We start from the raw sequence: 13928 nt of genomic DNA, 5'->3' as shown, positions 1-13928 counted from the left end.
GTGTGTGTGTGTGTGTGAGGGTCCCATCGCTCACAGCTCTGTGTGTGTGTGTGTGTGTGTGTGTGTGTGTGTGTGTGTGTGTGTGTGTGAGTCCCATCGCTCACAGCTCTGTGTGTGTGTCTGTGTGTGTGTGTGTGTGTGTGTGTGTGTGTGTCTGTGTGCGTGTGTGTGTGTGTGTGTCCCATCGCTCACAGCTCTGTGTGTGTGTGTGTGTGTGTGTGTGTGTGTGTGTGTCCCATCGCTCACAGCTCTGTGTGTGTGTGTGTGTGTGTGTGTGTGTGTGAGGGTCCCATCGCTCACAGCTCTGTGTGTGTGTGTGTGTGTGTGTGTGTGTGTGTGTGTGTGTGTGTGTCCCATCGCTCACAGCTCTGTGTGTGTGTGTGTGTGTGTGTGTGTGTGTGTGTGTGTGTGTTTGATGGTCCCATCGCTCACAGCTCTGTGTGTGTGTGTGTGTGAGGGTCCCATCGCTCACAGCTCTGTGTGTGTGTGTGTGTGTGTGTGTGTGTGTGTGTGTGTGTGTGTGTGTCCCATCGCTCACAGCTCTGTGTGTGTGTGTGTGTGTGTGTGTGTGTGTGTGTGTGTGAGGGTCCCATCACTCACAGCTCTGTGTGTGTGTGTGTGTGTGTGTGTGTGTGTGTGTGTGTGTGTGTGAGGGTCCCATCGCTCACAGCTCTGTGTGTGTGTGTGTGTGTGTGTGTGTGTGTGTGTGTGTGTGTGTGTGAGGGTCCCATCGCTCACAGCTCTGTGTGTGTGTGTGTGTGTGTGTGTGTGTGTGTGTGTGTGTCCCATCGCTCACAGCTCTGTGTGTGTGTGTGTGTGTGTGTGTGTGTCCTATCACTCACAGCTCTGTGTGTGAGGGTCCCATTACCAGAATCAGTAATTTCCTCAAGTTTTTTGGTTTTTCTTCTCCTCTGTAAATGGTGCCATGAAAGGCATGTACAGACAGCCAATTCCAATTGCCAGGGAAGCCAGACCTCAGCTCATAGCTGCTGTAGTTTATATGGAACAAATTGTGTACTAACATAAAGTATTTCTGTGGCAGTGGAAATCTCTGTTTCTGTTAATGGAGTTTAATGGTTCATTAAACATTTTATACTTTAACCCCTGACTAATTTTTGCTGTGTGGTCTCTGATCTAGGAAATCTGAAACTGATCACAAAGAAAACATTTTAAACTGTTCATAAATCTTCCAACCAACACGGATATAATAAAACTGTCCAGACTGCAAACTGCAGATTGCAGTGCGGTCTGTGAAGCATCAGTATGGGCTCACCCAAAAGCATGTGCATAGAATTCAAATGCAGTAATGTGATCATACTAAGGTCACTGAAAAAGTCCTAGGAGATCCTATCTTGTTTACAGTACACTGGCCTTGAACAGAGGCACATGAATTGACTGTTATTCACCGCAAAGCAACACCCTGATGAGAAGTGATCCGCACGCACAGCAGACACCAGTCCAACAGCAACAAAAAGATATGCAGAAGTCACATTTCAAAGGAAACAGATCTCTGTGCAAGGAAGTCTAGAGTTCAAACCTACAAATGACTCCTGGTTAATAAAGCTGAATCTCAGAATATGCTGACCTGAACTTCCCATCACCAAAGCTCCTGGGCTATGGCTCCTCCTGTCCTCTGTGCCCTCACTGCCTCAGCGGGGTAAAGGGCTGTGATAGTGTGACTGAGGACAGCTCACACAGAGAAAGCTTGTCTGCACAGGTTAGTTCTGCCCTGCTGAGCCTAGCAAGGAGGCTCCTCACACCAAGCAAGACCAGCCTGTGCTTTTCAGAAGGTTTTAGAAATTCGCCATGAATTCAGTATTTTGGATACTAGGCTGAGTTATTAAGAAGCAATTTAATGCAACGATGTTAAAATGTTAGCCAAGTGAATTTCTTCTAAGTAACTACACTGACATTATTGAGTATTGTTCAACTTTGATGTTCAGATTCTTTTAAAAAACTTCTGCAGAAGACGAATAAAACCAAAGGGAAATACCTAGCAGGATGTTCCTTTTGTCTCAGCCAAGCTGTCATAAACAAAAACATATCCAACTTCCCAGATAAACAATGATCATTTGCCTTCCTTGTAATCAGAAATTCTAGTACATGGCTTCCCACCGTGTCTTTTGATAATTTCCTTACTTTTTTTTCCCCTCCAGCTTTTCTCTTTTTTTTTTTTTTTTTTAATTTATGCTGTTCTGCCTGTATTATAAAAATCTGTCCGTATTATAAAAATCTGCCCTACTTTTGCGCTCTTGTCTCAAATACAAGGTATGACATAGCTCCTCTAGGTATTGTGCACAAACTGCATTTCAGAACAAAAATGTTCATCAGTTATTCCAATGAAATAACATGTTTTTCAAGAAATTCATGTTATGAAGTACAGTCTTGTATCACCCAGGCAGTGGCAGAAAAATACTGGTTCAAAAACCATTTGCCAGTGGTAATATAACCAGAAAGACTCCTAGAGAGGTGGTCAAATTGAGCAAGCCAAATTGTTGCCCAATTGTCAGGAAAATACTCTTAAAATCACAGAATGCTTTGGGTTGAAAGGGATCATCCAGTCCCACCCCTGCCATGGGGAGGGACACCTCCCACCACACCAGGGTGCTCCAAACCCCATCCAGCCTGGCCTTGAGCACTTCTAGGGATAGGGCAACTTCTCTGGGCAACCTGTGCCAGGGCCTCACCACCCTCACAGGGAAGAATTTCTTCCTCCTACTTCATCTAAACCTAACCTCTTTCAGTCTAAAACTATGAAGAGTAAACCTTCTCCTTCAACAACTATCACAGCATTCACATTCCATAAAAAAAAAAAAAAACAAACCAGCAGACCCTAAGAAATGAACACAGAGCCTTGTTTGGTATTTGAGAAGCACAAACTTTAGTAAAATCACGTTAATATTTGGATGATGAGTGCCTTTTTTGGCACCTTTGGAATTACTTTGTTACAGCTGACTGGCTCATTACAGATCAATGTATTAAAATGATGAGACTTCTGGGGATATAATGAAATCGCAATTATCACAATTTCTAATGTTCTTGAGGAACTTCTAAATGTGCTTTCTGCAGCAACAAAAGGCAAGAAGTCAGTGCCAATGCCCTTGTGTTAGCTCTCTGGGCAGTATCACACACATGTTAACCAGTGTATGCTGCTGGGGAGTCCTCTTCCCTCCCAAACTCCCAGCACCAGGTGCCTGGCATTTCCAGCTGCTGAAATATGCCCCTCAGACACAGAAAGTCTGATCAGTCTCTGGGTTGTTTAGCTTTTGTTCCCTTGCTTCACACTTACGCAATAAAGGCTGTGATTAAGAGGATTAATGAAAATGTCACCATTTATCACCTGAAGTTCAATCAGTAATAGAAAAGTGGGCCCTTATTTGATTAATTATACAGAGGTGCAAAAATCCTTGCATTATTAATTCAGGGCTTGCTGCAAAATGCTAGAACTCTGTGAGCCCCTAAACAGCAAGGTTCAAAGTCTTAAAGCTTACATACAATGAGAAGTACATGCCTGACTTTATCTAAATTTTATTAATTTTCTTAATTCACTGTCTTGACCACATTAGCTCTCCATTAAGCATCCATCTACCAGCTCCAAAACATCCAGAAACAAGTTACCTGTCTTTAAAGTCCCCTTCCATCTGGCAGCCACCTCCCAATTACTATTGCCAGACTGCTTCTATTAGAACACAATACACTTCTTTGCATTTCAAATAATTTGTGCATCTTTCATGTGCTGCCTTTAATTTTAAAAGTAATTCCATACAACCCTCCTCTTCAAATGGCATCACCAGGATTAGGTAAACCACCTTTACCTGGCTCTCTGCAAACACCCACCCAACTGGAGCAACACCTGGCAGCAGAGGGTCTCTAGGCTGCCCCAGGGCCCTCACACCCTCCTGCCAAGCAGGTCAGTTTGCTGAGGGACTCTGCAAACTCACTGAAATGGGAAAGCTGGGGTTTACACCCAACTCTTGGGCTTACAAACACTGCATTTGTGTTTCACACATCAAATGTTTGATTTTTAAACAGCTGCAGAAAAAAAATAAATCTATAAGTAAAATGAGGTAGTGCCTTTTTTATTTTCTTTTATAGTTCTGTTAGTATTGCTTATCACAGGCTTGCTAAAATTAGCAAAGTCAGCAGTCAGGTTACTCAAACAGGTCCACTGAGGCCTTTGGATTTTACTGAACAGTGAAGAAGCTACAAGAAAGGAACCCCACTGGTCCCATGAACTAAACCCTGCCAGAACAGGGAGGTGGCACACAGGTCTCTCCTGGAAGTGAAAAAGTCAGACAGCAACAAGGGGAGCCTGAACAGGAATTCCAAGTCACACAAACTGAGGAGGCATAGAAATTTGACCAAACTAAAATTAAGTGGTTTTCTTCTCAAAAACAAATCATTAGCTTACTAACTGAGGGAAAAAAAATAAAAATAATAATAAAAAAAAAAAAGTGTGATAAGAAAGGACAGTTAATTAGTATGGTAATGTAATGAAAATCCACGTCCCATTCATAAATATTGATTGTGCTTAAAAGAGCTTATCTTATTTACAAAAATGACATCTTAATCTGCTGCCAGATATATTTTATTCCCAAAATGCTGACCCCAGCGTTGTGCATCCACAGCTCCATATGCTAACTGCTCCACTGATGCTCCCTGAAGCAGAAAGCCACACTGGAGTTCTGTGCCTGCAGATCCCACTGTGCAAAGGGACCTTCTATCTTCAGGACAGCTGCTGTGCACGCCTCTGTACTAACAAACTGTACCACAAAATAGATAGGAGGATATAGCCCACAGTTTACAGTCTTCAACTGCTGTTTTGACAGATATGATCATACCACTGAAAGTATATTATGGGTTAAAGAAGAATAGTAAGAGCAAAAGCAACAGCAAAATACAAGCCCTTGACTTGGATCTTAAATCTGGGGACGAAAACCCTTAGCATTGAACAGCCTGAAACCAAAAACTTCCACATAACAGGATTCAGGCTTCTTGTCTTCTGATTTTACTCCAAAGGAGAATCATTAAAGATTCTGCTCTCTTCTGATATTCTGAAAGTTAATAAAGACATTCCTGTAATTTGTCAGTTTGACCTCTACGTATGCAGTTTGGAAGTTGTGCCACTGTCAGAAGTAGTTTTATTTTTCAACAGCTCAGTAAAATCAATATTAAAAAAGAGGCAATGAAGGATTAAAATGTTATTTTTATTTTTTGTTTTCCAGTCTGAGATTAAAAGTGATAGAAATAGGAGTAGTGCTGAGAATTCTCAATTCCCAATTGTCTTTGAAGGTGGTAGAAAGAAATCTGAGTCTTCCAATTGACAGGACTTTGTACATGCAGTACTTTGATACATAAGGCAAAATTAAAGGATTATTAAATCCACTTTAGATTAAGCTGCTATCTGACAGGAAACTATGCAAGTGTATACTGGATATCAAATCAGGGGCGCTGTTGGTTTTCAGAGTTCAAGTAGGTTTATTTCCATGGACTCTACCTCCAAGTAAAAGCTGAGGTAAATAATGCAGTCCTTAAGTACAGGATGTTCAGAGGTAAAAGTAACAGCTGCTTGAAAGTTGGTTGTACCCTCAGGAAAGTACAAGAGTGAGATGATTTGTTTAGGATGGGTTTGTTGCATCTTCCAGACCTATGGAAAGTTGCTCTCAACTCAATTTTCTGGGTGAATATATTTAGAGAGATGTATCAAATTACATACAAAATCAGACGAGGTGGTGAATAAGAACACTTTTAGATGCATGCCAATAAAACAGACTGAAGTGTGAGAGTTCTTCCATTGCACTTAAGGAGACATGTTTATTGCTTGAATAGAATATAGTTTGAATAGAATATAGTAAGCAACCTGTTAGATTTTGCAGATTCCAGATTAAAACTGACTTTTGGCCGAGCTGTATATCCACAAGAGGCAGATGTAGACAGCTTTAGTTCTAGAGCTAGCGGCTGTGTTTTGCCTTTTGGGAGAAAGGAAGTGTTTTCCTGAGCATGCTTATTCATTTATTCTCAATATTATTTTTGGTTACCAGACGCTTACTATTATTTCCACTGTCCTCAGGTTTGCAAACATTTTGCAAATGAACCACTAACGCTGAAAACAGTTCATTTTACCATACATGAGTTCTTCCATATTGTTTGCCAAAATGGCATTGTAATTCTCATAGTATTAAACAAAAAAATCATCTTTAATCTAGTTATATCTAAAACCTCAATTTCCTTAAAGAAACAGAAACAATATGCATTTTTTATAACTCAAGGGCTTTTCTCCTTTAGAGCCTTTAACTTCTTTTTTTTTTTAATGCTCTCTTAAGGAGACTTCACCTTCAATAGATGTGCATTTTCTGTGCTCGAAATCATCGTACTAACTTGCAAACTTGGTTTTTGAGCAACACTCTGTGTCCTGCATGCCTCTGCTGCTCTATATCCACACATCACAACACTGATGCACTAAAATACATGTGCTGTGTGTTACTGTCCCTTGTCTGTAGTCACAGAAGCCAGCACCGTCACGTTGCAATACAGGCAAAACTGAAAAACACACTGGCAAGAATTAGGCCAGAGGCTGAAGTGTCAAATTTATGTACCAGCAGACCTGAAGTCAGTATTATTAGATCAAACGACAGAGCAAAAGGTGTATTGGTATACCGAGAGAAGGGATGAAGAACACAAAGTTCACTTCATCATCACCTCCACTTCTATTAAATCTCTCTGCCTCTGCTTGGTGTAGCTGCCCTTTAAACACCGCAGTGGGAGATTTGCATCTGTGCCAAAAGAAAAGATAATCAGAGGATTCTTCCGTGCTGCCATCAAATTCCTTTTTTAATCTCAAGTTCAGCCAGCCTATCACTCCTCCTCTCAGAAAGCATTACATCTCCGTGACGGATCAGCTCAGGAGAACAGTCTGTCAGCTTCCTCAAACGAGAATCTGCCAGCTACACAGGGCCTACTTTTGTCCCTAGCTGGGACAATTTCTTCTTGTTACCTATTTTTTGGTCACTGTTACATACTTGTTATCTCAACAGCAGAATTTGCTTTTGTGTCTGGTAGAAGTGAATCGGAGGCCAGAACACTCCAGTCACTAAAAACAGGCTTGTCTTACAAGGGGCTAGAAAGTTCACCTGGGTCCCGTAAAGCTTTTCATTATTATTTGGCCTTAATTTTCATCATTTAAAATAATCTTTATATACACAGATAATTTTGAAATTTCCTAGAAGACTCTGTGACAATGTTTCCATACAGTCAAATATTCCAACTAGATTTGCAATATAATTGCAACATTTAAAATTAGAAGGTATTTCAAAGCAAAACCTAAATGTGTCAAATCCAAAAGTACTTCATCTTCATATTTTTAATATTTTTTTCAAAATTGCTGCATTTTAATATGGAATTCCCATTAATAACAAGCATTTTCTAAAAAAAACAGATCTTCGAAGAATTTTTTTAGCCAAGGCTCACAAAGACTTAGACTACAGAGAGAATCTTAACCCAAACCTTTTTTCATCCTGCAATATATTCTAGGGTTTATTCAATGTTACATAATCAATATTCAGACTTAGAAGTATTTGATGCAGTATATGAGGAATATAAGGCACTGCAGCCTAAAATAACCTCCATCAGAAGAATGTTTAACATCACCCTTGGTGCTCGTCAAAATACTTCAGCAGCTGAGTGTTCATTACAAATGTGGGAAGTGTCCAACATCATAGCCAAAGTGGGCAGTTTCATGTGGTTTGGGGTTTTTTTTTACAACATAACTGGGACTATTCTGTTTCCTGCACATAGCTGAATGTACACTATTCACATTTAAACACCCAGACACTCTGGTGTGTGCAATTCTTGGGCAGCTATGGCAGCGTGCAGATGTCAACCACGGTATCCCAAATCCCTTGCCACTGTCTGAGCTCTCCCAATAACAGTGCTGGCCACAGAGCCCCAGCTGATGCTCCTGGGAAGTGCGGCTGACAGCCCAAGCCTGTGGACATTTCAACAGCAGGTAGAACCTCCAGGCTAAGAGCACAGAGCAGTTAATAAACTCAGCAAGGAGAAAGCCTAAGAACACAAGAAAGATATTTAGTTGCTACTACCTCTGGAAATATTATCTCCCCAGAGCCGGTATGGTGTTCAGCCTTTCCATCTCACTGATTTTTTGGACCTCACTGAATTTACAGACATGCTTCTGAATTGTATTACTTTGTTGTGCCCTAATTCAGTTTTGGAAGGAAAGCCTGTAACTTCCAAATGCTAATTCAGAAGGGAGATTTGTAAGAGATCTCACTGCTCAAGCCGATTTACGAAGGTCACTGGCCTATGAGGATACTGTTTGTTTCTTAAATTACAGTGTGAGCAGTGAATCAGTGTAGCAGCAATTTAGCTTAGCTCAGTTAACATTTCCCATTCAAAGAGGAGAAAGAAGTATCCTCTTTCTCAAGACTTGATTCTATTAAAGAATTCTTCAGATTAAAATAGAAATCACAAAAAATCTCTCTTGATAATTTAAGCAGTACTTCTAATTTCCACAGCAAACTCACTGTTGGATTAACCTTTGTGAGAAGATGAACTTTTGTTTTTATTATAACCAACTCAGTCTATTGTGTTTATATACAAACCATTTCAAAATCTACTCTTCGAGCATCCTTGATTTTTCAAAAACAGATTAAAAAACTGCCCTCAAATATAGGATCTGCCTGATTAAAACTGCTATACAAAGCATAAGAGAATGCAACATAATGCACGTCTCAAGATAGACCAACAGTTAACTCTCAAGGTACAAATCATGTCACTTCTGTCATCGAAAAATTAGGCATCCACACTAAACTAATCATTTAGTCCAAGAAGAAACAGGCACTTTATGTAATCAAGAGAAATCTTCAGAAAATCTTCATCTTGGGTTAAGAGTCAATGGCGTAAATAAGGTTTTAAATAGAAAAAAAGACCAAGACAATAGTATCTCAGAATACCTGCTTGAATTTATTAACTTTGAAAGAAGACACAACAAGCAGAACACTGAGAGGAGTGATACTGGTGGGTGGGCCATGCAGGCCTGAAGTATTAGAACAGGTTTTAAACCGAGCACGTAAGGAGATGCATAAACTGGAAATAGCACAAATATCAATGGCTTGTTTTACTTAAAAATGGACTGTTTAGAGCCTATTCCCGTAACATCAAAATCATTTTATTACTATCAACACTGGACTTGCTGGCTGCAATAATAAAATCCATTCTTGACTGGAGATCTGTCTCTACACAAATCCACAGGTCTTTGTGGCCCAGATTCAGAAACTTACTTTACACATTTCTGCAATCAAGTGAAATATTGTGACAGGAAAATTAAACACTGATGGTTTAATCAATATGGCAACAACAGCATATTTATAACTGAGCCATAGAACAACATTAACAAAGGATATATGAGAATAGGCAATACCACTGTGCTGATTCAAATTATTGCTCACTGATTACTTTGAAAGTGCAATATCATCTCTTTTGACATGTTGTTCTGCCTTCACTTTCAAATTACTATGATCAAGTTCAACTTTGGTGCAACACTAACATCATCAGCCCAGCTCAACAACTGCTCTGAAGGCTGACAAGTGTGTAGAACACGTTCAGCTGCAACACTGTCTGACAGGATAGAGCTGAGACAATGCTTTTTATGAGAGGAGACTCAAAGTTGAACTCATGATTGGATTCAGGAAAACCTACATTTTTTTAAAATCACTTTTCCCTTAATTTGGAGATAATTAAACTTCAGCATTGATTATATAGGTGATTTCATAGCATCTATCTTCAAGTGCAACAACTTACCTTTATAAAGTGAAAAGGAAATAGTCATAAATCTTCCTTATGCCATAAATATCTTTTAGAAGAGCAATGCTTAAATAAGCAGGAATGGACATTCCTTTCTTCATCCATGAAAGCAATGGAAGAATGGAAGATCTGGACCACTGAGTGTGCTGTGTATGAGATCCAGGCACATGGATGCCAGACTCCTCCAAGAATTAGGGTGGCTGAGCAACCAGGAAATTCCCGGGTGATTCAGACAGCTTAGCTTCACTTGTTTCAGCCTCAGGAACAAATCAACAGGAAACTGGGACAAAGCTGTCAGTCAGGAATTTCACTGTGGTCACAGTGTCCGCATTAACTATTTTATAAATTTTGTTTACAGACATTTTAATGAGTTATTTGGAGCAGTAAGTAAAATAACGAATGAAGATGTGCAAAAGGATGTCATGGTACTAGATGACAAAACAGTACAGAGACGAAATTCAGTTTAGAGAGATTTAAAGTGAGTCACTTTGTGAGGAAATAACCAACAGTTTCTGTGATTCTATGAAATATCTTGACTGCATTGATTAGCACACACAGTTCTGCCCTCCCACCTCATGGACTGCAAGGTGCTGGAAAAGGTACAGGGAAGGGAGCAAGCAGATCCTTTTCTGGCTTCCAAATAAGGAAGGTTTTAGAAGAGAAGAAATACTTTTAAAGCAATAAAAGAAAAAGAAAGAATAAGTGGCATGGAGAAGGAAAACAAGGACTGGTGTAAATTTTCTCTTCTGATGTCAGAATTCAGAGACAGCAAAAGAAAAGATCATACGTGGGAGTCTCACAGACACTTCTCTGCACAACACACAGTCAGGGTGTGCAAGTCTTTACCAGAGGACGGAGATGTCAAAGGTTTACAGCTGGCTCAGACCCACACCTGGAGTGCTTTACAGACAGTGTTTGCCATGTCTCAGCTCTGAAGTATGTGTATGTTGAAGGACATACGCTGCTGAACACCACTCTGGTCAGATCCAAGGCTATAGATACTATTTCCCTTGAGAAATCAAAGCAAGAGTGCAGTGCTCCACTGCAACCATTTAAAAATACATATATTCTCAGCTGAACATGGTTTAGGCCACTAAAACCCAAATATACTTCCAGTTGGAGCAGCTATAAGTAACTGCTCTAATGTATTTAAAAGCTATGACATTCACATAAATTTAGGTGGTATTCAACACTCCCAAAACAGTTGCCGTATTTCTCTCTCTTACATGATGGTGTTGGAAATAATTGATTTTTTCTTAAAAATGAGATAAATCTGTTTATCTCCACAAAACCCCTTTGTGGTCACTTGCTTAGCTGCTAATGTTTTTTTCATTTTTGTTCTGTTTTACCTTGGATAGGTTCACAGTTGATGGATGCAGTACAACTACCACCTAATTAATTTGCTGAAGAGTTCAGCAGTTGATAAATATAGTTTATCAAAAAGCCATCAATTAAGCTCTTATTTAGAGATCTGGTAAGGGCATTAAACCAATGTAAGCAACTTTTAAATAAGATTCTACTGAATATCCTGAAGATAACAGAAAGTAAAATTCAAGTTAATTTTCAATAGCAGCCCACGAAAAGCATTTATAATTTTCAACAGCAGCCCCAGTAAAGTGACATTGGAACAACTAATCAACAATAAGAGGTGGCATTGTGTACAGCCTCTCTTTAGAAGTTTTCTTCACTGTAGGCAGCACAATGAGTCACAGCATAAATATAAATACGTACACACACACTATGTATTCACACATACAGCCTGGATTTTCCAGGCAGAGGATCTGTGCAGCCATCAGTCTCTCAAACCAAACAACCACACTCATGGCCAGCTAGTCTTTGCATTGGGACGCAAGTTCATACCCGTGAAAGGAAACAAATACTGGAATTTAGGCTTACGTCTTCTAAAATGAATAGTAATTTGGGTATTTCAGCAGTACTCAGTAATTCAGTCAAGTTATTCGATCTTCAGTGGTCACCTGTTCATTCTAAAAATGAAGTCACTTCAGGATGGTTTAGCTTCAGTATTAAAAATCAGAAAAGCTTGGAACTTTGAGTTTGTGCTTCAGCTGTCACTTGATTCTGCACCATGGTCAAAATCAGATAGTCTTGTAAATCAAAGAATAACAACTATTCTTATTCTGTAATCACTTGACCATGAAGAGAAACGTAAATCCAATATCCTACTCTTACTTCAGCTCTTACCTATTTTTCTTTCCTTATCTCTAGATCACCCAAGATTAATTATTAATTCTGAGCCAAATAGTCTTTCTAAGTAAATTTTCAGCTGCAGAGTGAATTCATTGATTTTTCCCCCCATTTTGCATTACTGCACACAAAAGCACCAAAAGCTAGAAAACCCCACAAACATTACTAATGCATTCCTTCCAGGCACTCGAGATAATATTGCTATGAATTTTTGACTTTAGTATTCCAGCAGTGTTCCAAGCTCCAGTTCAAATGAGTTTAGGTCAGTGCATATTCAGTCACGTGTGCAGGACTGATTGTCCAACAAATGAAAATCTTCCCCCAGTTGTGTTTGCAAATCTCTTAGTGCTGAAGTATCATTTATAAGCAATAAGGAAGTACATCCTTCAGAAATGAACGCTGAGTCTCCACTGTATGCAGGGGATTCGTTTAACAGGCAGGCAGGAGCTGGCCTTGGTGATCCTTGGCAGCCCTTTCCAACCCAGAATATTCAATGATTCTGCCAGTGGGCTCCGGGCTCTACGCTGTGTCACAGCCCCATTTCCCCTTCAGCAGAGCCCTGCACAGGTCACAGACTTCCCAAGGGAGAAAGCTGGCAAACAACTGGCACTAACACCATGTCTCCTGTACTTTGGGCAGCAGGATCCCAAACACTGTGAGCTAATACTCCCAGAAATACACATTTAGTCAAGGTCCCACTGAACACCTCGATGGAAAGGCTTACATTCATTTCTCAAATTATAATTCCACACCATCTCACTTCTATGCAATGAAAAGCTATACAAGCACAAAGCCCTCTGTCTTACTACATACCATTACAGGAAAATGGACTACATTTACTATTACCCAAGGCCACTTATTTATTCTTGCCTGAAATGCCAGCCTTAAACATTTTTTAATATCTGCCAGCAAAAGCAGTGTTCAGAGGCAAGCCACTTACACCATGTATTCCAGGAAAAGTGCAATTCCATCAAACATACCTCCACGAGCCTGCTGGTATGTTCTCGAAATATAGCAGCATACTCCTTTATTTCTTTCTCTCTTCCATTCTTCGCAGCTTCAATGAGAACTAGCAGTGGAACAGTGGTGTCTAGGAAGGAGTCTGAGATGTGATCTATAATGGCTTTACGGAGCTGCAAAAGAGAGCAGTACATCAGTACCTGCTAACTGGGGCATTCATTAAACCTGCTGTAATAATTGTCCATTCCCATTTATAACATAAACACGTACACGCTGTATTCCTGCACTGTTTGCACCATCGGTATGAAACCCGGGGCAGCTACAATTTCTGTACTACACAGGAAACTATATTTCATTTCAAAGACAACTTTAATATGCCACTAGGTAAATATAGCTGTTTTTAAGTGTTTGCACAGATACATAAAACACTAGAACATGCACTGGTTCTCTCGAAATCAAGGGAGCCACACAAATATTCCCTTTTCTTGATGAATAGGCTACTTTAGTGATTCCACATGTGAAAAATTAGTCAGCCCAGACCTCATAATCTCCTGGGTGCTCTCCCTTGTAATTCAAATGCCAAAGGAAAAGGCTATTTATTTTACAAAGAAAATATTAATTTAATCATGTTTGTACTCACAAAACAGCTACATCCCATGATTTCATAATTGCAAAGCTACTCAAGTATTTTCTCCCTGGGAAACCCACCAACAGAGTCTGGTTTGCAGAATGGCAGCCTTCATGGTAATTATGTCAATGAGATTACTCATTGTGCCACCTGATAATGTATTAATAGAGCAGGAAGATCTATAAATGAGGCTGGAGTTCAATTTTCTCTGCTTAAATTAATTGTTCTTCAACTTCTAACTTAAATTATTAAAGAAGTATAACATTCTGCTATAAATTACCTCTCTTAAATTAGGCTTCACAGAAGCTTGTAACCA

The 13928-nt window shown here is 39.8% G+C and overlaps 1 protein-coding gene across 2 annotated transcripts in view; it reads right to left on the bottom strand.

Annotated features, from left to right (window-relative positions):
* CTNNA3 (catenin alpha 3) overlaps window positions 1–13928 on the bottom strand; it is a 411551-nt gene that overhangs the window by 153341 nt on the left and 244282 nt on the right. For both annotated transcript variants that reach the window (XM_066324417.1, XM_066324416.1), the window contains exon 9: window positions 13005–13157. In XM_066324417.1, the coding sequence (XP_066180514.1) occupies window positions 13005–13157 (153 nt within the window). The remainder of the gene's footprint in view (window positions 1–13004; window positions 13158–13928) is intronic.

Source organism: Sylvia atricapilla, chromosome 8 (genome assembly GCF_009819655.1).
Source record: "Sylvia atricapilla isolate bSylAtr1 chromosome 8, bSylAtr1.pri, whole genome shotgun sequence".
NCBI lineage: Eukaryota > Metazoa > Chordata > Aves > Passeriformes > Sylviidae > Sylvia > Sylvia atricapilla.
The sequence above is the reverse complement of the archived record's forward strand: the minus strand, read 5'-3'. Positions and strand labels throughout refer to the sequence as shown.